Genomic DNA, 25,735 nt, shown 5'->3' on the forward strand with positions numbered 1-25,735 from the left:
GCAGAGTGTTTCAGCTTGATCAGCTTGTGTGTGCTCATGCAATTGCGGCGTGTCTAACACACCGGGTGGATTTTATTAACCTTTGCTCGGACTTTTACACTACAGAATCGTTGGCGATGGCTTATGCACAACCAGTGGAGCCAGTTGGTGATGTGGCTGATTGGGAAGTTCCAGATGAAATTCAGGAGCTGCAGGTATACCCACCAGTTGAGGCACCGCCACCTGGACGTCGTAAAGAGCGCAGAATACCCTCGGCTGGCGAGGACGTTGACCGGCGAACTGTAAGATGCGGCCGGTGTCATGAACTTGGCCATAATCGTAAGCGATGTAAGAATCCTATTGCGTCGACTCGAAGTTAGTTGTATTTTGTGTGTTATTCGTTGGTTAAAACTGTTATTGTTTTTTGTATTTCGTTGGTTAAAATTGTTATTATTCATAAAACTTTATTTTATTTTAAAGTTCAAAATGTGAGGTATTAAAATTATATAAAATTAAGTGCGGAAATTAAAAAAAATGTAAATTTCAACATTGAAATTACTACATAGGTCTACAATATAATATCGTCATTAAATATATCAACCGCAATCTTCTTTCTAAAGTACTCGACATGACTAGCGTTAAACTCCAACCTAAGCCCGAACATTAAATACATCGTAACCATCAATACAAAAACACCGCAATCGCCAGTTCCAGGCTCTTGTTGTGGCGCGCTCTTAACTGCGATAACTTTCCACGGGTCTTCACTCCGCAACTCAGGTCGTATATTGTAGAAGCCAACATATTCCAACCAGCGAGGGAATATAACTTCAAGTGGCTTGAATTTCAACTTGTACCTTTTGTCGTCGCGAAATGTGAGTAATGAGTCATAAATCCAGACTTTATTTTTCCGAAAGTCAACTCGTGCTAGTACCCAATGCGCGCCGTCCAAGTTAACAGGGATGAGTAACTGCATATAAAAATTTAAAAACATGTTCGTTATATATGAAATTGAAATACAACAAAGAAAAAACAACTCCTCGAATATTTTCATTATAGAACATGTGAAATGTAATAAAATACATACCATATCGACATCCGTCATTGATTTTGACATTGTGTGCTGTCGCCCACACAGATAACTATTCAAGCGGTCGTCGAATACCATTGAATCGACTGCACAATTCCCGTTATTCCATAACTGATTCAAGAACACCTAGTACATAGATAACCAAGAAATGCATAAATTAATTAAACTTAAAGGCAATAATTAAAGAAATTAAATAGTATTTGTAAGTTTTGTCGGCACGTTACCCAAAAAAATGTGTCCGTATGTGTGACACGTTGGAGTAAGGCATTTGGATACTGCCGTTGTTTCCCGCTAATCAAGCGGAGATACTCGTGAATATGCTGTAGAGAAACAGAAATATTACGATTTAAAAAAAAATTATACACAAATACACAACAGTATACACCACGAGGAAAATATAAATACCTCATCGCCTAGCCATCCCATCGAAGCTGTCCCCAAAATTATTTGAAAGAATGACCGCGGGTGCTGGACGTTCCGGCGGACTCTGATATCACCAGTGAACCATCGATCAAACTCAGCAAACCAACTAGAGTCCTCCAATCCTCTCAGCGGATTTACATCCACACTCGTACTCATGTCAATCGCATGCTCCATGATTTGGGGTCGAGGTAACCTCCGGACGTTCTGTCCTCGCCTGACCGGAGGAATCATGTAAGGACTGTTATAAACATACGACGGTATGTACGCGCGGCCGAACTTACTAACGCCCGGAGGCACCTCTGTGAACACCTGCACGCTCTCCCCACTAACATCCCCGTAGAAACTAACCAATGACGTGGGCGTAGACAAATTTTCATTGCCCACGTCAGTATACACTCCATAGTCATCCGGGGCCTGTACAATCGCCAAAAAGAACATATTAAATAATTATCAAATTAAAAGTTAAACGAACATAATTATTTAATATAAATTAGCTTACCGCATACGAGCGTGCAGTGGGAGAATCCTTATTTGGACGTTTAGAAAATGTGTCGATGAAGCCAACAACGGTTTCTTTAAAATCTTTTAATTCTGACTTTATTTCATACACGTTACGATCAATCTTATCCAGCCGTCGTCGTACGTAATCATTAAACTGCTTTGTCCTCGACTAATACAAAAGAAAAAAATAAAACTTTAGAATAACAATAAAAAAATAATAACAACCAAAGTGAAAAATATCGTATATTATTTATAACCTCAGAATCCCGTGCGTCATCAGAGTTGTCTGTTTGCTGCTGGTCATCAACAGCCACCTCATCCTCAAAAGTGTCATGACGCTGCTCAAAAGCGTCATGACGCTGCTCAAAAGCGTCATGACGCTGCTCAAAAGTGTCATGACGCTGCTCTGGTATTGGGTTTGGTATGTCGTCATGATCGTCATGCTCGTCCGATTGTCTTGTAACCGACGGCATCGCGTTGATTGAGGGTTGGTGCTGTATAAAGTATCATTTAAAATTACTAAATGAAAAGTCAAAAATTTCGATAAAAAAATTTTTTGTACTTACAGTATACCGACCTTATGAACCCAGTCTGGAATGCTTGGCAAGTAATCCTTCACAGAGAGCCAATATTTTCTGCTACTCTCCTTTGAATTTGGCTCAAGAGTTTGTAAAACATTCGTCTGCCATAAATTTAATTGAAAAATTTAAGTAAGTAAACCCAACTTAAATTTAGTAAAGTTAAAAAAATAAGTAATACATATTACTTACAAGACGAGATTCGTCGTTGAAGAACGAATAAACCTCCGCAAAGTTGATTCTCGAAGACGCCATAGGCTTCCATTGCAGAATGCGGGGAATCTTACTCTTCGTTTTGACGACCCATGTTGATGGTAACCCTCCGATTGCTTCATAAATCCAAGCCTACAACAACCAAAGTGAAAAATCAAATAAAACAACTATCAAATATTTAATACTATAAAACTTATTAATAAACAAAAAAAAGCACCTGCACCCCAGACGTAAATCCGTAAAGATTGTATTTTTCAATATTATGATCTGGATTTTTCAACCGAGTCTTCTTAAATTTCTCGTCTTTTTCGAACAGTGCATTGTCAAGACTCTCATAAATCATTTCCCACGACAATAGACCCCATGGACGCTTTCGGAAGTACTGAATATCATCAACTTGGTCAAGCCAATCGAAATTAATTTGACAGTGATTTTTTCTTGCATTTAGTACTCTGTCCGCAAAATAAAACATCGCAATCTTTAATGCGTCCATATCGTCTATTTCCTCGAAATTCAACTCCTTAAATACGGCATCAAATTGCTTCACATTAATCTTACGATGCACACCACCAAAATACGTATTCCGTAGCCTCTGCTCCATTTCATCATTTTTTTCATTGGTATCAACACCAAATGAAAGTCCAGTAACCAAGCACCATTCGACAATTGACAAGCGAATCAAATGCTTACCAATTTGAAACCATAACTGATCCTCACGGCTATCTTCTTCATGGGCCACTTGACGCAGTAAAAGATTATGCAAAATTACCCCACTAAATGGAAAACTTCGACACTCCAAGAAATGCCCAAATATATCCTTTTTGAACATACTCAACTGCCGGTTTGTTAATTTTTCCTCGATAGCTTTTACGACCGAAGATAACATACACATGCTCGAAATTCGACCAGGAAAGTGATCAGCATAACGAAAATACATCTTGCCTACTTCAATATCCGGTGATTCTGATTTCGCCATGTATCTGTAATATTTATAAAATTATTACATTATATTTACAGAAATAAAAAATTAACTCGTAAAAAAAAAACTCTAATTTTTTGGTGTGACAGGCGCCTGTCGCTCCAAAAAACTCGTGCGACAGGCGCGCGCCTGTCGCACCAACGCTGGTGCGACAGCGCCTGCTGTCGCACCAAATCTGGTGCGACAGCAAGCCTCTCGCACCAGTCGGGTGCGCGGGGCTTGCTGTCGCACCAGATTTGGTGCGACCGCAGGCCGCGCATGGGCGCGCGCTGCTGCCCAGCGATGGGCGCCGGCGCGCGCCCTGCCCCCCTCCCTCCCCACCCCCAAAATTAAGCGCAATCACTCCAAAATCAAAAACAGTACTCCCAAACACCACCAACCACCACAAACATCATCACCACCATTATCAATCTCAAGCTATAACTATTATTATTCTAAAATCTCATTTTAAATTAATGAAAATAAGAAAAATGACTAACCTAGGTTTTGTTGAAGGTTGTGGATCGTAGATCGGATGCCGGTGAGAGATGGAGCCGCCGCCGACGGGGTTGATGTCGCCGCCGATGATGGGAGTTGGATCGGTTTGGGAGAGATGAGAGAAAGAGAGTGTTGGGGAAGAGATGAGGGAGGGGTATTTTGGACTCAAATGTTGTTTAATGGCTAATGTTGATAGAAATATTTTTGGGGGGTTAAGATGAAAAAAAGCAAAGTTTTTTTGGTTATTAGTGTAAATTTCCCTTTAAAATTTGATAATGCTGTTTAGTTCTGGTACAATGTATTTCGAACGATGGTGAACAATAATTTTTGCACATTTTTCAATTCTTATTTTTACCCTCCTCGCAATAAGAATCACATAATTTGGAGTTTACGTAAAAAAAAATTCCATCCTTAGTACTTTGGTTAAATAATTTTTTTAAGTTATTTTTTTTAATTGACCACCTAAATTCGTATATTGAGAAAGTAAAAAAAAAAATTGTACAAAAATCACACCAAATTACTATCAACATTCCAAGTTTCCTTGGTAAAAAGAGTTTTATTATCCACAGCTTGAAACACAAAAGGCTATCAAATTCAAATCCCATAATTTTAAGACAGTAGTGTACAATAACAATAAAAGAAAATATATATATATATATATATATATATATATTATTGAATGATAAATAAGACAATTTCACTAACACATGATTTCCTAAACTCTCCACAAATTGTTATTAGTTAACTTATTTCTTAAAATATCACAATTAACGTTCAATAATTTTATTTATTTATTTTAGCACTAAAAATCAAATGGAATATTAAAAATTTATCAAGCACCTACGCCGTCAAAAATAATTTTTAAAGAGGGTCAAAAGTGTTATTCTCCCTAGTTGTAAAATAAAATTTCTCAAAATAGACTTAGAATTGTAACATTTTAATAAATCAAAAAAATTAAATGGGCATCCACAGCACCATTATTCCATACACCTTGTTAAATTTAAGCTTGCCCTTTAGGGAGACAAGTAGATAACACTGAAGCTTTGTTCGAACCAACAAAAGAAACAAAATTATACATGATTGATAACTAAGGCTTTTATGATAAACCTCATGTTACATTCAAACATTTCTCTTTACAAGCTTCGGATAGGAGGCCGGGGGCTCACAAATAATCTACCTGATTTTATCTGACTAAATAAATAACATTCAAATACAATATAAGTTACAAGAAACCATCATCACGTTTCTCTAAGTGTGACGAGGTAATATCACTAATTATGTCCTACGACGATGTGAGGGTGGGTTTGATATCACTCTTACTAAATTTAAAAACTCAAGAGCTACTGTTCTGAACTTGATGTGAGGGACAACTGTCTTCAATCGTCTGAGAGTTCAAAATTTTTCGAAGAGAACGATATTGCAGGCGAACATTCTCACCACTTCCAATAATTTTAAGCAAATACCTACAACAGAAAAAGAAAACATTTACTCCTATAGCCACAGCTCACAATAAACTAAAACCTATTCGAATTGCACATTCAGGTAAGTGGCCCTGACCCAAATGAAGAAAATTTTTGTCATTACCATAGAATTGCCATTAAAGTGAGCCAGAAGACACCGCATCTTTAATTGAAGAATAAATAACAGAGAATGCTAGTAAAAGCATTAGGTTTGCTCCACTTACCAGCCATTGAGACATTGGGATGTGATGACAGCTTCCTTCCCAACAAACTTCTCTGGTGTCCTCCTATTTCCCTATACAATTCAGTATGCTCTTACAAATACAGATAACCAACTAGAACAGTTCGTAGATTTTAGAGTCAAAAAAAGCAAACTACTCACCTTGATCAGCACCTTCTCATTAACAGAAAATGGATACTGTACCCCCCTATTCAATCCATCATCTGTTGTAGTAGCATCTCCATTTTCCTAGATACAAATAAGAAACAATATAAATCACTTCATACATTCCGAACAATGCGGCTTATAATAACTCCATCTAACATCCAGTCACATCAAGTGTTATTATTGACTCGTTTGACTATGACAAAGATAAAACCAAGCAGAAGTCAACCAGTATACCGCAAAAACAATCAGGAATATTTTTCTCCGTATTTCACCCTGTTTCCAAAATTTTCTCAATATTTCACCTTAACAAGCTACATCTGTCCATCTCTTCACTTGTATTACAAATAACTATTTGTTTAATTTTTTTTTTAAAAACAAGTAACTAATTGTTTATATACTAAATATGTTCATGAGACCATATGCACAACCCAAAATCTCTAAAATATCAAGTCATAGATATCAAGGATGTCAAAATATACCCTATTGGATCTTCTCATTGGATCCATTTGGTCACCCATTTCTTTCCGACGCTTACGTAGAGCTGCATTATGGAATAGCCTTCGATCATCCTCTTGCTTGATAGCTACAGCAGCAGCTCTAAGAGCTGTGGAAAGAAATCGAAAGAATTGGATGTATAAGTAAATCAACCTAAAGGAAGACGGTATCAAAAGCCAGTAAAATTAATTAAGCAAATGAAATGTACCAAGATTAGGGACCAAAGACCCAGTCTCAATTTCTGCGCTGCAGATGGTACATCTTGACTGTAATGAAAACAATAATTGGGGTTATAAGTCTTGTCTCGTCCCTTCTAGAGGGTATAATAATAAATCATAGAAGATGTCAAGAGTGCAGTCTTTCATCAGAACACATCAAATTAAAAAAATTAACAGCTTAAACCCACAAGCTTCCATCTACCTACCAGAAACTGTAAAACATTTGAAGAATACAATCTCTACATCTATTAGCAAGTATGGTAAGACCTAATCTAAGACAAGCTTTCACCCTCACAAGACAAGTCAGCATATTCAAATCTTTCACATAAACATAACTTTGCTGGTTCTGCCACCTAAATCTAAAACCAAACATATTGTTGTTCCCAAATCCAGGGAGATTTGATTTCAAGCCTTGAAGTTGGCCTAAAGGTGATGGGAAGCATAAAGAAATAAGATAAGTAGAAATTCAGGTAAGGTTAGAAGTTAACAGCATCATCCGTAACAACAATTTAAAACCTTTTCGCATATTTATACTCCTATAACATCAATGGTATCTTGAACAATTCCAATCTCTATTAGTCAACTGGCAAGTTCGGTTCTAAGACTGTTTGTGAAAATAAGCATTATACCATTTGTCAGAACCACATCGGATACAGGATAAAAGCATTTTCAATGGAACACATAAGGCCACTTTATTTGGCATATGCCAAAAGCCTAACACAACACTTTATCCTAGGTCTCGAGCTGTCATTTCACCTATGCAGAAGGCATCTTCTTAGCAATCAATTAAATACAGTTTTAATCAGTAAAAAGAGATTGTCCTACTTACGCTATCAATAACTTTTCTCAGCATGAGACCACCAAAAGAATGTCCACACGAAACAACCATTGCATCATCGAGGAATGCACCACTAAATGTCAACAAATTCGAGAAAAGAGGTGCAATTAGAACTCCATATAAATCATTATAGTATCAGCCTACTATTATATATATATATATATGCATCAAATCTGTTCTTTCGACTTGTAAATGGGTCTGACTTCATTTCTTGAGAATAGTGTGTGTGTGTGTGTGTGTGTGTGTGTGTGTGTGTGTGTGTGTGTGTATATATAAAGACAAAAAGGAAAAAAGAAGTAATAACTAATAAATGGTGAGAATGCACAAGAAAAATGTAACAGAAATTGATTGTAAACAATCACAAATAGAATATTTAAATATATTGAGCTTCCCAATCTTTGTATCATCTTAATATATAATTATGGGCTTGCTCCAGATTCTAGGGAGTTAAAATGAAGTGAGAAAATGCAATATGATGATGATCTTGATTTGTGTTATCAAGAATCATGCCCATATCCATCACTTAGTTAAAGAAGAAGTATTCTCTTTGGAAGCCAAGACACAAATCTACGGTCTCAACAACAACAAAAACTATGAACCAGGAAGAATTAGCTTGTTCAGTTACTGGTTTAAGTTTAATAGTTTAAAAAAGTATTAGTAATCAGACGTGGATAGCTGATGTTTTGCTGGAATGGACAGTGGCAAGTTCATCAGGACTTGTTTGTCTATGATGAGGTAGTGATGCACAAGTGGGAACAACAGTGACATATCAAATGTTTAGTTGATTTTGGCACAGGTAGTAAAACTTCCTAATTTCAATGAGTTTGAGAAGCACCAACACTGTCAGAATGATAGTTTTTCTCAATATAAATATCTTTAATCTTCAAATTACAGAGTTGACTTGATAATATTTGAGATGATTATTTTGGTTCTTAATTGTGAGACACATTCACTGTTCAGGTCAAAACTCTTTATTCCTTCTTGTTTATGCTTGATACATGCATGGATACATACAATGATTAAAACTGTAACTGTGCCAGACTTAAAGCTTAAGAATGAAAGGGGGAAATAGCAGAGAGAACAGAATAAACTCACGATAAGGGATCTGAGAGAACGCTTCTTAATGACGGTTCCTTGTTCAAATTGTTTTGTACTAACTGTGACCAAACAAACATAATCCAATCAAATTCAGACAGCAGTTAAAATATGTATCAAATGAAAGTTAGTTACTAAAAATCAAAGTTAGAAATAAAGTTTCAAAACAACAATCTTTAATGTGGAGAATGAGGATAACAAATTAGCAATTAAAGATGTAGGCAATAAGTAGCAAAGTTCATATGTGCTCATTTATCAAAAGAAATGAAATCAATGTCTTGAATGAAGTTGGTTCTCCAAATCACCAGAAAATTTAACACCTCAATGGAAGCAAGCGATCAAATAATATTTTCATAAATAAGGTACTAGGGATCTTCTATTTTATTTGACTTGCCATCGTTTACTTGGTGGGAAATGCTGAAATAACTTACGTAAGTATTATCAGAACGATTACACAATCCATCTTCCTCAGCAGAAAGGTCATCCATAAACTGGCTAACAGATATTGGTACATAGCTCTGGGGAATGACATGACCAGCCGCTGCAATTGGTGAACAGTCTAATATAGCGTTGCCCTGTGGCATGAGCCTGAATGCCAGTGACGTCCTGCAATCGCAACACTCTATGGGATAATTTAATGTAAAGTGGAAGTTCAACCACAACATCTATCTTCAAGCTACATCCATCAAGAAAGCTAATTTAGAAGATATTGATTGTACCTCCCCCCACCATTACTGCATGACACAAAATCAGGAGCAGCCCTATACAATGCAGCAGGACGAAGGCCAGCAGTAGCATGGCTAAGTGCCTTGCCTGTAATCAGCAAGAGATCCCCAGGAGCTGACCCACCATCTGCCAGGTACCAGCGACCATTGGGGTCACATACCTATGGAAGAAAAAGTTTTTAGATGTAAACAGTTGCACAATCAGAATATCCAAAATGCATAACCGTGATCAAGTATTTGCAAAAAGGTTAAATTCAGATTTTTGATAGAAAGAATTTATGAAACCAGTGAAGCACATGATATTAGCTATAATGATCTTGACATCAGAGATAATGACACTTATTAACATTAGATTATCTTCAAATTCTAGAAACCTGCAGACCAGGACTGTCTGAGGAAATCAATGTTAATAATCCTTTCTCAACTTCACCATTCATAGCTGGCTTCCCTCCCCCAATAGCCCCAATAGCCCCTTTTCCATTCTGCAAGGATGCAGGAGAGTAAGTTGCAACAAGCACCGATGAGGACACTTCATTAGCAGGCAACGGTGTATCATCAAGTAAATGATTAAAAACACTGCATTGCATGAATTATAAGTAGAAATCAGATATATTTGTTAGAGAAAAAGAAGGAAAAAAGAAAAGCTCAGGCAAATGAGCAATGTGAATTCAAAATGAAAATCCTTCATAACCATACTCGCTTCGCAAACGAAGATGTCTTGCTATTGCAAACAACGCTGCACGAGCTGCCTTCCCCATGCACCTAAAAATATCAGCCATGCAAGGGGGAGAGGAGTCCCAATCTTCCAAAGCCCTATCACAACACAACCTCATACAACATTAAATTTTGCCCAGAAAAGAAAAGAGACCAAAATTAAGCTTAAGGCAAGTACATGTTAAATAACGAGAAAATCCAATATGTTCCTAGGGATACCAAGGGTAGAAACTTACTAGTACTACTTTTTCCACTCACACCATCCCCATCAATATTGGCTTCCTTTTACTTTCTACTCTTATTAATTGATATGTAGAACACATATTCATGAAAATGCAATATCAAACAACTTCCTGATTAATAAATATGCATATATCTATAGAATTACCTTCCAGCTCGATACATATAAACCCCGCGGCTTCCCTTACCAACAGTCTGAGATTTAGTCCTAAAGTACAAGCGGGCAGCTTCAAGCCCACAGCGCATAATGGCAGCATCCTCGCTTCCCAACTCAATAACCGCTGCATTATGCCTCATAAGCGACCCCGACAGCGCCTCCACAGCCTTCAGATAGGGCCCAGCAGGGGCGCCATCGTAGGGCGCCACGTCGGATAAGCGCACCCTAGGCAGCATCGTCGTCGCTACCGTAGGCTCAACCGAGATAGGGACCACCACCGGGCCAATGGCATGGTCTGCAGCAGCGGCAATTGGTATCGCTTGACGGGGTGCATGGGTGGCGGCGGCGGCGGCGGTGGGGGATCTAAGGCTGGAATTGTTAGCTGTGGCGGCAGTGGCGGAGGCCGTGGATTGTGACTGTGGCTGTGGCTGTGGCTGTGGCTGTTGCTGTGCAGAGGAGTTCTGCTGCTGCATCATCATCATCATCATAACCATGAATCATTCTGATAAGTCGTTTATTTTAGGGTTTACGCTTCTTCAGAATTAGGGTATTGGATAATTCATGGGGTTTAGGGTTTTTTTTGTTTTTTAAAAGAAGAGTGGGTTGATTGGTTGTTTATGGTTGGGGGTCAGCAGAAACTGAAAATTAATTTGTTGAAATGTTTTAGTTGTTTCCGTTCGCCGAGAAATGGGAGTGAATGCGTCTGAGAGTGGGATTGAGTGAGAGTGAGTCGTCTGTCGCGACTATAGAAATGAGACAAGACGGAGTTTCGCGTTTTACTGTGTGAAAAATAATAATTTTTTAATAGCACTGCTTCATATTCCTAAATTTTAATATTTTATTTTTAAATTTCATATTAAAAAATGCGCATTAAAATATAATTTGGGATAAAATTTTGAACATATTTATCATTTATTCTTTTTTTCAACATAATGGTATTCGAAGGGAATTATACTAAAGAAGATCTTAATATAAAATTATTTTTATAATTACTTTTATACTTAATATAAATTTCTATACATATATATAAAATAAAAATTTTAAATTATCCTAATTAAAATATAAAGTCATTACTTTTAAAGAAATTATTATTATTATCAACTATACTGAGATAACTAAATAAAAATAAAATTAATAATATAAAATATTTATTTTAATTATCAATTATTTTATGTACACAACAAAAAAATTATTTTATATACATTTTGAATAAATTTTATTAAATATTATATCTAATTTACTCATTTACATTATAATGGTAGTTCAATTATAAGATTTACCAAATACATATGCCTACTTTTAAAATTCACAATACTTTTAAAAACAAGTTTAATCAAATGTTTAATTAATTCTTTTTAGAGTTGATTATTTCTATAACACAATTAACAATAATTATTTTAAAAATTACAACATTATCAAATTGGCTTAAGATTCTAAGTTTACAGTATTATCTTGTATTTTTTTATAAGAGTTGACTAATTAAACTAAGTTAAAAGAAATTAAGTATATTAATAGTAATTTATTAATATTACATATTTAAAATTATTTTATAATAGTTAGGAGTCATTTGTTTTTTTATACTTAATAACATAATTGACTTAATTTCCATCAATTAAGTCCTTAAGTCTGTTTATTTTTTCAAATTAGAGAAAATTTCCAATCATTAAGTTATTAAATTATTAAGTAAATTTTTAATTTTTTACTTAATTTAAAATGTCTAGATGACATCATTATAAGATATTCTCTAAAATATGCACATCTAATTTATTTATTTTCATCTTTACCTAAATAAAATTTACCATGTAACATGACTATTCATCTCTATAACTTGTGATAATATAATAATATATGATTATTATTTTTAGCTTTTTATTTTTCTTCAATTTAGCATTTTTTTATCTTTATAAATTTTTATAAATATATTTTTATATGGAATATCGTAAACTACAATAAAATTGATTAATATGTTTAATAAAGAAAATATTAAAGGATTGTATTAATATTCAAAAACATTAAAATAACTTGTGTGATATGTCATTTATATATTTAGCTCATTGATATTTCTTGTTATTACCTGATCGAATTATTCAAAAACCTTAGCTTGCTTACGTTATGTTAGCAAGTATTATTCAATTATTTAAACTTGTATTTTATGTATAAAAATGAATTAGTGACTATTATATCATGAATTAAATATTTCAATTATTAATAATAAATAATAATTTAATTTTAATTATTATTTATTGATAAGAATTAATAATTTCTTATGTTATCGATTAAATAGAGAGAAAAATAATTGATACACCTCAAACGTTTAAAAAAATAAATACGAAATTTCTTAATATTTTGAAAAAAACATTTAGACCCCAATTTTTTAATGGATTTAGTTTGTTTAAGTAATTAAAAGGTTAATATGGTATATTCCCTTACTAATAACTAGTGTATTCACCCAAAAACCCTCCTTAAGAAATCACAAATTTACAAAAATAAAATTCAATCGGTTACTACCTAGAAACCCTCACCCCTTATTAGAAAAAAAAAATCACAAACCCTTAATAGAATTCCCTAACCTGCTACATGCCCCTGTTACTTGTGTCTAGCCGCTGCTCGGGTCTTGAGGCCGTTGCTCGTGTCCTGAAGCCGCCGCTCGTGCCCAGCTGTTGTTCGTGCCCATAAACCACTGCTTGTGCCGCCTTTAAGCAGCTACTAGTATTGGACTTAGGAAAAATCAAAGGTTAACTTAGAGAATAAATTAAGTTCGTTGTGTTTCAGAATAATTATAGGCGCATGCTTCATTGAGAAATTGCCTTGTGTTTGAAACCATGGATAGGATTATATGTTGAATTCGCACAAACATGACTTTGTAGCATTCGGAGTTGGGTTGCAGAATTGACCCAATATATATGATTTTCCACGGTCTCCCAATTCTAACCTGAGAGCACTTATGATATGTACACCGCTGCAGAATCTATCGGACAACATACTTTTCTTGTTTGTGCCTATCTTGCTTTGCCGTTGGTAATCATGTTTATAGGCTATAGAAATCTTATTAATGTAGGTTGGGTTGGTTATTCCTGTAGGCTCGTTGATAGTTGAAGTAAGTCAAGATAACTTAAATTTTGTGAACCAATATTGTGAAAAACAAACAGGTATTGTTGATTTGAAAAATAAGAAATTGAAGTAAATTTCTAAAGTAAAATTCCATCCCTTATATTCGAAATTTATTAACAATTTATGGACAAAATAGAAAAGTCCATATTGTTGTGGATCGCCCAAGTGCCCAATAATTCAGGCTAAAAGCTCAAACATAGGCCAATAGTCTCCCTTGGCTCGATTCTAGAATTTTCTAGCAAATTCTAACACAACTCAAACTTGTACATATCTAGAATTCTCTACACATCTCTAACACTTATAAATATCTAAATATTTAGGCAAGTTGATAGAATTCTCTAAAACTCTAGAGCTTGGCAAGCCTCCTTATAAATAGGACATGTCATTTGACATTTGAGCATCAAGTTAAAAGCAAGCAACTGAAGCACCTTTGTAAGTTCTCTTGTAAACACTTTGCAAGTAATATAATTTTCCTCTTTTGGCTCAACTGCTCTCTAACTCTTTCGAAAGCCTCCAGACTTAACTAGTCGAGAAGCTCAAAGACTTACTTAGCAACTTTCGACAAAAGTTGTCTAAATATTGCACGAATTCATTGCGCAAAAAACTCATCCCGTGACAAGTGGTATTAAAGCAAAAGCTTTCACCTACGCAAGTTAGTTCATGAGCAAAGGCCAACCCTCCAACCACATCACAAGAGAGCATTGTTGGTGTGAATGTTCCACCGGAACCAACCCGTAGTCACGAGGAAGGACGCGCTCATGGAAAGTCCAAATCTCCATCCATTGATGCTTTAGAGCCTTGCATGACCACACTCGAAATTATATTGTCTGCCGCTCAGAACACACCCTTGAAGGATTGGAAAAAATGGTGGATGATCTCGAAGGGGTGTATGCTGACTTCACTGTAGTAACCAATGGCCTTATCTAAGACTAAGCCAAAACCATCCGAGGGGAGTTTTGAGCATTCCACGAAGAGTTGCTGAAACTCCGCAGTTTCAATCAAAAGGAACTGCGAGCTATCCGTGCGAAAGTAAAGGAAGTTTGCTCATACTAGGCATGACACGAGCACACACTTTCTGCAAGCCCGACATCCGCAAGTACGAGTGATACGCGACGCATCGATGTACCAAAACCCGACATCTATGATGACGCGCAATGTCACTGTCGTGGACAACTTTCTCTTCGGGTTACACCAATACTTTGATGCCATAGGTGCGCGAGACGAAGTATCGAAATTGAGCACAACACTCACTTACCTTTGAGGCACCGCACAACTATGGTGGCATCAAAAGCATGGCGAGATAGGTAAAGGCATTTGCACCATCGATACTTAGGCAGATTTCAAGCAAGAATTTCGAAAGCAATTTGCCCCAAGCAATGTAGAAAAGGAAGCGAGAGCGCACCTACGTCGACTAAAAAAAACGAGTAATGTTCGCGACTACATCAACGAGTTAACTACCCTCATGCTCGAGATCAGCAACATGTTCGACAAAGACTCCCTCTTTTATTTCCAAGATAGAACTCGATAGGTGGGGTGTTCAAACATTTGACGACACCGTCGCCATTGTGGAATCGCTCACTGAGTACTACACCCAATCCAAAGATAAAAGGTCTAACTAAGGCAAAGGTAAGAGAGAGAGTTGCAATGACAAGAGCAACAACCGCAATGATTGGGGGCAGAAAAAGTCACTTAACAACAAAAGCGGGTAAGGCAAATCGGAGAACAAGAAGGAGCCACCAAAGCCTTGAAGCACATGCTTCATATGAAATGGCCATCACTGGGTACACGACTGTCAGGAGAAGAAGTCGCTTAATACTATTGCGGCCCAATTCAAGAGCAACCCTCCAACATCCGCTCAAGAACCCCCCGTTTATCGAATTCTGTCTTGGCCTAATCCTTAATGCCATCTTGAAAATAAAAAAAAGGGAGTTTTTTGTCAAACATGTCGCTAATCTCGAGCATGAGGGTAATGAACTCATTGATGTAGTCGTGGACACTACCCGTTTGTTTGAGTTGATGTAGGCGCGCTCTTACTTCATTTTCTGCATTACTTGGGACAAATTGCTTTTGGAGTTCTTACTTGAAGTATGCCAAATGCCTTTACCCATCTCGTCATACTTCTGATGCCACCATAGTTGCGCGGCGCCTCGAAGATATGTAGGTGTTGTACCCACTTTCGATACTTCGTCTCACACACCCATGGCATCAAAGTATTGGTCTAACCCAAAGAGAAAATTGTCCATGACAGTGGCATTGCGCATGTCATCATAGATGTCGGCCTTTGGCATATCGATGTGTCGCGCATCACTCATACTTGTGAATGCTGGACTTGCAGAGAGTGTGCGCTTGTGCCGTTCCCAGTCTAAGCGGACTTTCTCTACTTTAGCACGGACAGCTTGTAGTTCCTCTTGGACGAAACTGCAGAATTTCAACAACTCTTCGCAGAATGCTCGAAACTCCCCTCGAAAGTCGTTGTCTTGATCTTAGATAAAGGCTTTGGTTGCCACAGTGAAGTCGGCATACTCTCTCTTGAGACCATCCACCATTTCTTCCAATCCTTCAAGGGTGTCTTGAACGATGGACAATGCGATTTCGAGCATGACCATGTAAGGTTCCAAGACATCAATGGATGGGGCCTTCGACTTGCCATGAGCGCATCCTTCCTTGAGATCGTAGGTTGGTTCCGGTGGAACATCCACACCAACAACGCTCTCTTGTGATGTGCTAGAAAGGTTGATCATTTCTCACAAACTAACTTTCATGGGTGAAAACCTTTACTCTGATACCACTTGTCACAGGATGAGTATTTTGCACAACGAACCCATGCGACACTTAAACAACTCTTGCCAAAAGTTGCTAAGTAAGTTTTTGAACTTTTCAACTAGTTAAACCCAGAGGTTTTCGAAAGAGCTAAAGAGAAGAGAACAATTGAGCCGAAAAATGAAAATTGTATTACTCGAAAAGTTAGAGCTAGAAAGCTTTTAAAAGTGCTTAAGTTGCTTGCTCTCAGCTTAATACTCAAATGCCAAATATCATATCATATTTATAAGGAGGCTTGTCAAGCTCTAAAGTTCTAGAGAATTCTAACAACTTGTCTAAATATCTAGATATTTATAAGTACTAGAGAAGTGTAGAGAATTCTATATATGTACAAGCTTGAGATGTGCTAGAATTGGGCCAAGCTAGCACTCTTGGCTTATGTTTGGGCTCTTAGCCCGAATTCTTAGACACTTGGGCTAGAAACTTAGACGGTCTACAACATAAAGCACTCTATTCACTGCAAAATGCAGTTGATCTATAATAATAATAATCGAATTTATTATAGAAGACAGTACCCGACAAGCATGCATAGTCTAATAATATGCTCCATTGTTCACCGTACTCCTGAACAGTGTCAGTGTATCAATGACATACCAACAGAAATCTATGTATAAAAGAATCTGCAACGACATAATTTAACTCAGCTTTATTCAGTCATTGAATTCGAACCACATCATTCTCAAACATATGATACAAACTTGCAAACTGAGCCGGAACAAAATTTCTTACTGAACTCATCACAAATCACAGCAGCTAGTAAAATAAAAATCAAGCCAAGCCTGAACCTCCATGTATTGGCCTGTTTACAACCCTTGGCTGCCACCCAAAAATGGAAAAAAGGAAAAAAGAAAAAAACTGAACCTACTTTTATTATACATGAATGTAGTAACTTTTCACCTCATTTCCAGTTGAGGATATGGCACATACTTGTAGCTGACGAACCTTCATAATATTATATATCACCCACCAACAACAAATAAATAAATCAAACATCGGAGACCTAAGAGAAATAATAATAAGACAACGAATATTGAGAGGAACCAAAAACTATTATTAACATAAGATAGCGGCGAAGCAGTGTTTCCAACACAGGAAAAATAGAGGTGGCACCAGGAGCAAGACCAAAACCTGGAAATTAGCAGGAAAATATTACAAATTCATGCAAATAACTGAACAAGTCAAACAGCTAGGAGCATGAAGAAAGAGCAGTAATTTCAAAAGTTGTCATAAGAAGTACTCCCTAAAATTGGACTCTTCACAAAATTCAACTTGATATAACAAAATATTTCACATTCTGTAATCAATGTACTCATCAATCTATACCACAGGATAGTGGTTAAAATTTTAATAAGAATAGATATGGGGACAAAGATAAAATGCTTCAAGTTTGACAACTAAGAGTACTCTGCAGATTCATGCGTACCTGGTTATTGATCGCATTCTGGTTTCGGCCTTCCCAATCAAATCATGGTGATCAAACCATTCCTTTCATATACTAATTCAATTTAGAAAAACAAGTCAAAAACTTGGAAGAGAAGCTATATTCATCGACCCTTCTCAATTGGACATCAACTTTTTGGGGCAAATGCAGCTAGGGCAGTAGCATGTGCAGGCGAGAGGTTACTCAACAACGGTTGCATTTGCTGGCCGTAGAGAGATATTAGATGCGAAAAAGCCATGCCAACTTGAGACTTCACTTCAGAAGATTCCTCTGGTGAAACAACTACTTCAGCAAAAAGGTTAACCAGCTCAGGTACAAGAGAAAGGATCTGTTTACATATAAAATGGTAATCAAAACCACATTATAGATATATGATGGCAGGCAGAAAACTGTTGATGCTTGTGCTCAAAATAACTATAAAGGAATAAAAATAAAATAAACCTGGGGATTTGAAGACAAAACCAGAGTGGAAATACAATTATAAACAGCCATTGATTCTTCAAAGTCTTCTCTAAGAGGAAGAACTTTCAAAAGAACAGGAAGGACCTAACAGAAGCAGACAAGAGAATAGGCGGAGAATCACAGGAGACATAATCAGCTTGTAGAAGAGTCAAGAAACTAACAAGGAGACAAAAGGAATTATAATTTACAAATTCAAAAATATAAAATTGAAAGAAACCTGATTCAACGGGATGGACTGCGGGTTGACCATTATCATCCTTGCCACAGCACCAGCTGCATTATCCCTGACGGCATCATCAGGCTCAGAATCCCCAAATAATGGGTAAAGACCCCGCAAAATATCACCATAGTATCTGTTTTTGATATAAGGGGGAAAAAATGCTACGACACAACACTTAATGACTTGAGAGAGGATAAAATTCATAATAGTTTGAACTTTTAAGATGACTGACATAATATTGCACTAAGTGGAACCTACAGTTGCATTACAAATAACAAAATTCATAACTACAATATAACATGCATGCTGAGGATACTTTAAAGCTGACTCTCCCCCATTTTTGCACAACTCTCCAACACAAAATGCTGCATTCCTCCTATTCATTGCGTCAGGTGATGCTAGTTCTTTGAGTACTAGGGGCATCACCCTCTGAAACATTACAATACAACTTTCAGGAATTGCTGCATTCTTCACAAAATCACCTCAAAATATAAAAAAGAATAAGGAATCAAAGTTTCAGATAAAATTACATCAACATAGGCAGCTATAGGCGAACCCATGTCCCGAGCAACTTCAGCCAAAGTTGCAACCACCATGGTCCGGTCTTGCAGAGGGCGTGAAGATTTCTACACTTGCCAATACTAAAAATAGTGAGGTAGTGATATGAGAAATAAGGGATTAGAAGGTTATGATGGGAGAACATATTACACAACTCAGGCACCAACCTACCGCAAATTTCATTAAAGGGTCAAATAGCTTCGCAAAGATAGGTGCAAAGTGAGGACCCATGGACTTAGCAAATGCAGGAAGAAGGTCAGAAACTGCATCCATTATAACTTCATCATGTGCAGTGTCGTCGTCATCTTCAATATCACTGTCATTATCTGGCTGCTGACAAGTTGACTCCTCTCGGAGCAGTAGCAGGGTTGCATCAACCAGTCGAGACATATCTGATGAGATAAAGTCACATTATAATTCAGGTTCACATTAAGACATTTAGCTGGCATCTGAAAGCTTTTTTCAAATGCAACTGCATTCAAACTTACAAGGCTCAACAGCCATGTAGCCATAATCATTGATGATCTCAACAATGCTAGTACAAGCTTGAGCAACGACATCTTTGTCATCATCTTCAGTCATAGTCCTGATAAAAATATTCATCACTGTATCTGCATGTCACGAAGAATTTAATTGCCATTACGTTACTACCATAAAATTTGGTGAACTGATAGATACAAAGAGATAATATTCAAGCAATTTTGGAGAAGTATCTTACCGAGAATTTCTCTTGCCTTGGCTGGTCCTTCCTGCAGAGCAAGAAGAACATCATATCATATTAGTCAACTTTTTTCCAACTTCAGGTCCGTTTGGGATTGAGGCTGGGCAGCTGTAGCTTAGAAACTACAGCACTGAAGTGTTTGGTAAACACTAACTGCTGTAACTTGGAAGCTATATTGATATGATCTTTCACTTATATGGAAAATCTATTGTATCTTTAATAATTTTATCAAAATTATTATTTAAAATTTATATTTACTGCTTATTATTAACTTTTATTTTATAATTATAGCTTTTTTTCCACAGCAAACAAGACCTTAATCAACTGAAACTAGCTTCAGAACTTAGGCAGCTCATTCAAACAAGCTTCTTATTAGCATTGACAGAGGCACTATCAACATATGACTATCCGACTTTCCATGGGGGCCAATTTTTTTTTTTTTGTTAAATAAAAAAATCCACCAAAGCCTATAAACAGGACAACAGAAAAAAATGGTAACACAAACTCACATTATGACTCTGGAAGATTGCATGTGCAGCTGTCAAAATATCTGCAGCAACAAATCAATCAACACAATATTAACAGTATATGGAAAACATTTATATCAAAGTATTTTCAAGTTTCTAGAGGCTTCTTTCGAAGTATTCACTAACCATGGATGCAACACCCAAAGTTTGAGTTGATCAGTTTGTTACATCTGAATAGGATAAATGTTATTTTTTATTTTTTATTGAATAAGCCGTCCACTATAAGGAAATCTTTGTCAAATTCACTTTGCTTTGATATATCATCATTAACAACTTAACTTCCAACAGTTAAAGATTTTCCTACAGGAGGGAATGATTAGCAACTTGACTCCCAACAGTTGAGAAACTTTTACCAGGGAAGAATAAGCTATAAGCAGGAAGCTAAGGCTTCTTTCTGTGTCAAGAAACATATTATTTTTAGAATACAAGGATAATCATCTGCTTCTAATTTTTTTAATGCTAGTAATATAGCAACAAGAATTTGTAATAATAAAAAGTGATGAGATGTCATGATCCTGACCCAGGAAATAGAGTTGGCTAGGAGATAAATTTTAAAACTTGAATTGGTACTCACTTTTCAAAGCAAAGACAGCCTGATATCTAACATCTTCATGAAAATAGCTGGCGTGTCTCACCAAAATTTTTAATGACTCCTCCAAAAAGCTTAAATAAATTAAAGAACACAAGAAAAAAATTTATATAGTAACAACCAAATAAGTTAAAAAAAATAAAGAACTCAGTAACACGATTTATTTGGTAAAAAAGGTGAGACAAGGAAGGAAGAGAAAATATATAAATGAAATGGTAAAAGGATACGGTGCATAGGAACTCTTAGTATGCAGTGCAAATAAACCAAGAGCTTGCGTTGCAGCTGCCTTTTCATCTAACACTCCAGTTCTTACACTGATATTTCGAACACTTCGCTCACAGTGAGCTTCATCATCGGATGAAACTCCACCAAATCCATTAATATTCTCATCATCAGACCCATCAATGTCCACAGCAGAACCATCATCCAGATTGCAGGAAGAAAATGCCAGGGGTACAACAAGAGGTAGATACTGCTCACCCAAAGAAATTTTCACATGATCATCAATGCTAATAAAAGATTCATAGAAGTTCAATCAAAAGCAACGCCATGTATACCTGTGCAAAGCCGTCCTCTAGAACCCCTGCAATGTTGCTAAAAAATCCATGGGTGTACTCCCTAAGCTCACTGAATTCCAATCCAAAACCCTGAGAAATAATGGAGACGAATCATTTATACAGAAAGGTATGTTCTGATTCCAAGTCAAACAGCATGTCAATATAGTTACAGATATAGCAGCTTCAACGAAAGGTGGCAAAATTGGTTCCATTCTTGCTCTCCCAACAGACTCTGCAACTAATCCAAGAAGCTCAGTAGCCCTAGCTCGGGAACGGAGGTCCTCATCATTGGTAAGCACCATGAAAATCTTCAGTAACTCAAGAACCCTTTCAGCATATGGAATGAAAGCTTGCTCTGCAGCAGCAGCTACTGAACCAATGGCAGACTGTGACAACATACACAAACCAAAAATTTTTAATAAAAGGGAATAAGTTCATTCATTCAATCTATTTATGTGAAGGCTGTGGGAACCAAATGATTCATCTCCATACCATGCATGTCTCCTGCAGATTGCGGGGGCTATTTTCAAGTGCTGCCAGTAGCTTCCCCATCAAAGGATCAAGAAAAGGAAGAATTTCCTCACCCATATCCTCACAAAAAGCTGCCAAAGCATAGTAAGACTTCTCCTGTGCAGAAAGAAACAGTTCAATAACCAATACGAAGATATTTTATACCATGACTATTGCCTTTCCCATATGTACCTTCACTTCATCAGATTCATCCTCAAGGGCATTCAAAATGCAAGGCAGAACGCTTTCATAGTGAGATACTATTTCAGGCTGCAAATATTCAGCAAATTGACCCAATGCAAATGAGGCAGCTCCTCTTACAAACTGCTCCGGATCCCTCAGAGCTCCCAAGACAATATGAAGAACAGATTCCAGCTTTTCCTTCATCCACTCCGCACAACCCTCGGAAATGATGCCTATAGCTGTAACAGCAGCTTCCCTATATTTGGGACTAGCATTTTGACAGCTTACAGAAGCAAACTCAAAAACAGGGGGAAAAACATGCTTTGCAAGGTTCAAAGCCATAGTGTCAATAACTTCTGCAGCAGCTCGATCTGGCGCAAGATCATCATCTTCACCTGCCTCATTTGATTCAGCAAGCAATGGGCACATGACTTGCAGAATTGGGATAACCAGCTTGTGCTTTTTCAAGGAATTGTATTTGTACTTTGCCAACCAGGAAATGATTTGAATAGCCTGATATATTACACAAAGCACAAGAAGTAAGCCAAGTAGAATGCTAAGACATATGTGATGTGAAACTCATCAACGCAGTGTAGCTCCATCTCAACTGTCTAAGCTGTCTAGAGGAAGAAAGCACAAGAAAAGTACATCGCTTGCTTATTTCTAACCTGATGACGTGTGTTGGGTTCCAAATTATGGCTTGAGGAAACTTCAAGAGAGAAATGAACTATGGATTTGACAGAATCCCCAAGAAGAGGTGCAGGGGATTCAATCAACTCATCAAAAATTTCAAAAGCAATTACAGCAACATCCTCTTCACCAGAAGCCAGGCATTGTCTTGACACATTTAAAATACTAGGAATAAATTCCCGAAATTTAACCTGCAAGGGCAAGAAAAATGTAATACCACATATATCAGAGCAAGGAAACATGAAAAGAAAAAATGACTTGCAGTGGCAATCTAGCCAACATGATACCGAGGAATCATATATCCAAGCAAACTATACATAAAAGTCATCACTAATGAAAATCATAGAGGTTCACCGTGACATATAAGTACCAAATTTAGTTACACCGTAAAATAAACCAATGAAAAATCCAACTTCAAACATGAATAACTGGTGCTTCATTTTTTGAAGAATCAACCAATCCCTCTTAAGTTCATTTCCCTCCAAGAATGTGCGGACAACTTTCTACATCTACCAAAAGGTGCAAAGATTTTGACAAATAATCAAACCAAAAAATCTATTTATATATACATGCCTTGTACTAAAATGAGTGGAAAAGCAATATACAACCAATAACCAACAAATGCAAATTTGTTGCTTAAATATTTTTCAGACAAAACGAACAGAAAGCAGACACAATAAGAAATCAAAAGGCCGTTACTCAGAAAACAACATGAGTATAAGATTTACTTTCGAAATACATATCCCCCACTAATCCTAAGCAAACAAATAAAAGATAAAAACTCACCACTTCAGCCCCATCATTTGTGAATTCTAGAAAAGAGCCAATTGCCCTGGCAAAACAGATAAAGAGTGCGTTTAAGCAACATACAATAATTCCAAGAGAAAAATAAAAGCACCTAAAATGTAGCAAAAGTTAATTTAAGACTTTGAAATTACTTGAGAGCAGCAATTCTAACGCGGTTGCTTGTCTCATCCTGTAAGCATTTGAGTAAAAGAGCTTGCATATCAGCAAAATGTGGTCGAAATGTTTGTCCAATCGTTTCAGTTAAAGAGCTAAAAAGAATCAGCGCCACCTAATACCATCAAGTAAAAAATGTAAGTAAAGGAATCGGCAAATATATACAAGAACAAGCATTTGGACAACTCAACCAAGATTTAAACCCAAAAATTACGTTGTAATGGTATTTTATGATATCAGGATAAAATGACAAGGATTTTTCTTCATTACAGGGAATCTGCCATTAGAATTTCTTGCTCTAATTTATGTAGCTATGAACAACTTATGTGCAAAATAAATGTTCTTCCTTATGTCCATACTTATGGTAAACATTCACCTACAGTAAAAGTTGCCAATCAATTAAACCAAAAAACTCATATAATTTCCAAATGTAAGCGTGCTGCAATATATAAACCACCAATTCAAATTGCATATACAATAGTGTTGGAAAAAAACTATTGGATATGTAAACTAGTGCGACAGGAAAGCAGGGCACCATTCAGAAAGATTTCAACTGTCAAGGGCTTACCTCTCGATGCTCTTCTTGCTCACTCTGACTAAATTGGAATAGAAAGGGCAACAAATCAGGCCACTCTCCCGCTGGAACAGCGTATTTTGCAATAATACTAACAACATTTGCACTAGCACGACGTACAGGTGCACTGCAAAGAGTCAGATAATGCATGATCAAAATATAGCCAATTTTTTTTTTACTATAAAGCAATTTTCTTTACCCTAACATGCAATGCTAAAATTTAAATTATTTTCAACATTTAAAAAAAAAAACCACCTGTGTTCGAGGGTGATGCTTTCAATGAGAGACTGCTTAACGAGCTGCTTGAGTTGAGGAGATAGCTTGGCCCAATGACCGGTGATCTTCTTACGGAGGAGTACTGCGGCGAGCTGGCGAACGTTGGGAGTCTTGGCAGTGCGAAGGTGCTGAACAAGAGCAGGGACCACCTGAGGATCCTTCGCCAGCCGCTTTATCTGGTCCTCCGCTTGCCGTCGCGCGTCGTTGTCCGGCATCAGGAATTGAATCAACAACAATTCTAAGGATTGCGCCATTGCTTTTGCGATTAGATAAAAACCCTAATACATACACAACACAACAAGGCGCCAAGGCAAAATACGACTGACAAAAAGGCAAAGGCTGGCTGCTGGTGCAGGGGTTTTGTGCCTTTGCTTTGTATTTAAGGCTTGCAAAAGCCGTGGGGTTTTAATATTTATACACTCCTGTCTTTGGGACGAAGGGATTTGTGTAATTTTACATTACTATACTGTTTCTCGACAATGTTACAATGTTATACCAATATGACATGAGATTTACTCCGATACCCCTTCCACTGAAACCCTGTGTGTGAATGTTTCAATGATCATAGAGCGTTAAGGAAGTCTTGTGAGTAATTTCTGGGATTCAATACCTGATCAATTGAAAACTAATTTCTTACGAAAAATTGTAATTCAGATGCTTGTGGATCAGTTAAGTTTGCTATTAATTATTCCGGGCACTGCAATTAATTTGGGATAAGTCGGAGGAAATTTTAATCTTCCGTGAAAATTGTGGAAATGTATTAATAAAGTGGGTGATAGATTTCAAAAATATTTTGAAATGTATTCATTTTGGCAATTATTTTTCGGGTCCAGCTATGTTGCAACAGTGGTACCGTACCACTGTTGCTTTCAGTCATTGGATCTTGCAAATGCAACTGTACAATTATAAATTCAATGGCTGAAAGCAACAGTGGTACCGTACCACTGTTGCAACATAGTTTTGCCCTTG

The 25,735-nt window shown here is 36.8% G+C and overlaps 3 protein-coding genes across 5 annotated transcripts; all 3 read right to left on the reverse strand.

Annotated features, from left to right (window-relative positions):
* Positions 1-485: 485 nt before the first annotated feature.
* LOC127901881 (uncharacterized) lies at positions 486-4,494 on the reverse strand. The gene is made up of 10 exons (XM_052439913.1): positions 4,240-4,494; positions 2,999-3,761; positions 2,761-2,913; positions 2,568-2,672; positions 2,248-2,484; positions 1,989-2,159; positions 1,472-1,903; positions 1,291-1,386; positions 1,064-1,192; positions 486-946 (listed from the first exon to the last, which is right to left on the reverse strand). Exons 2-10 carry the CDS (start codon positions 3,755-3,757, stop codon positions 548-550), a joined length of 2,481 nt encoding a protein of 826 aa, XP_052295873.1. The 5' UTR covers positions 3,758-3,761; positions 4,240-4,494; the 3' UTR covers positions 486-547.
* An 804-nt stretch (positions 4,495-5,298) lies between these two features.
* Positions 5,299-11,330, reverse strand: LOC107177747 (uncharacterized). 2 transcript variants are annotated; one of them, XM_052439975.1, is made up of 12 exons: positions 10,559-11,330; positions 10,153-10,269; positions 9,831-10,032; positions 9,451-9,617; positions 9,163-9,337; positions 8,732-8,793; positions 7,628-7,709; positions 6,789-6,846; positions 6,565-6,689; positions 6,080-6,166; positions 5,922-5,984; positions 5,299-5,700 (listed from the first exon to the last, which is right to left on the reverse strand). In XM_052439975.1, exons 1-12 carry the CDS (start codon positions 11,059-11,061, stop codon positions 5,689-5,691), a joined length of 1,653 nt encoding a protein of 550 aa, XP_052295935.1. In that variant the 5' UTR covers positions 11,062-11,330; the 3' UTR covers positions 5,299-5,688. The 2 variants fall into 2 exon arrangements, with proteins under 2 accessions (XP_052295935.1, XP_024957066.2); XM_025101298.2 differs by having other exon boundaries at positions 5,922-5,992; positions 10,559-11,329.
* A 5,799-nt stretch (positions 11,331-17,129) lies between these two features.
* Positions 17,130-25,170, reverse strand: LOC102617793 (uncharacterized). 2 transcript variants are annotated; one of them, XM_052439761.1, is made up of 21 exons: positions 24,746-25,170; positions 24,485-24,617; positions 23,895-24,031; positions 23,743-23,788; positions 22,935-23,147; positions 22,276-22,779; positions 22,066-22,200; positions 21,744-21,959; positions 21,574-21,663; positions 21,244-21,488; positions 21,002-21,090; positions 20,410-20,450; positions 19,898-19,928; positions 19,668-19,790; positions 19,351-19,571; positions 19,152-19,247; positions 18,938-19,050; positions 18,619-18,754; positions 18,381-18,485; positions 17,922-18,221; positions 17,130-17,626 (listed from the first exon to the last, which is right to left on the reverse strand). In XM_052439761.1, exons 1-20 carry the CDS (start codon positions 25,018-25,020, stop codon positions 18,192-18,194), a joined length of 2,979 nt encoding a protein of 992 aa, XP_052295721.1. In that variant the 5' UTR covers positions 25,021-25,170; the 3' UTR covers positions 17,130-17,626; positions 17,922-18,191. The 2 variants fall into 2 exon arrangements, with proteins under 2 accessions (XP_052295721.1, XP_006484649.1); XM_006484586.4 differs by having other exon boundaries at positions 17,922-18,267; positions 24,746-25,169.
* Between the last annotated feature and the right edge of the window lie 565 nt (positions 25,171-25,735).

The sequence above is a fragment of the Citrus sinensis genome, chromosome 4, assembly GCF_022201045.2.
Source record: "Citrus sinensis cultivar Valencia sweet orange chromosome 4, DVS_A1.0, whole genome shotgun sequence".
Lineage (NCBI taxonomy): Eukaryota > Viridiplantae > Streptophyta > Magnoliopsida > Sapindales > Rutaceae > Citrus > Citrus sinensis.

Coding starts and splice junctions, on each gene's coding strand:
- LOC102617793 (XM_006484586.4), bottom strand. CDS start 25,020: ATGGCGCAATCCTTAGAATTGTTGTTGATTCAATTCCTGATGCCGGAC. Junction 23,789..23,894: donor GTTAGAATTGCTGCTCTCAA/GTAATTTCAAAG, acceptor CTGTTTTGCCAG/GGCAATTGGCTCTTTTCTAG. Junction 22,201..22,275: donor ATGAATCTGATGAAGTGAAG/GTACATATGGGA, acceptor CTTTCTGCACAG/GAGAAGTCTTACTATGCTTT.
- LOC107177747 (XM_025101298.2), bottom strand. CDS start 11,061: ATGGTTATGATGATGATGATGATGCAGCAGCAGAACTCCTCTGCACAG. Junction 10,270..10,558: donor TATATGTATCGAGCTGGAAG/GTAATTCTATAG, acceptor GTGTTGTGATAG/GGCTTTGGAAGATTGGGACT. Junction 6,167..6,564: donor CAATGAGAAGATCCAATAGG/GTATATTTTGAC, acceptor ATTTGTATCTAG/GAAAATGGAGATGCTACTAC.
- LOC127901881 (XM_052439913.1), bottom strand. CDS start 3,757: ATGGCGAAATCAGAATCACCGGATATTGAAGTAGGCAAGATGTATTTT. Junction 2,914..2,998: donor GATTTACGTCTGGGGTGCAG/GTGCTTTTTTTT, acceptor TGGTTGTTGTAG/GCTTGGATTTATGAAGCAAT. Junction 947..1,063: donor CAATGACGGATGTCGATATG/GTATGTATTTTA, acceptor TTTTATATGCAG/TTACTCATCCCTGTTAACTT.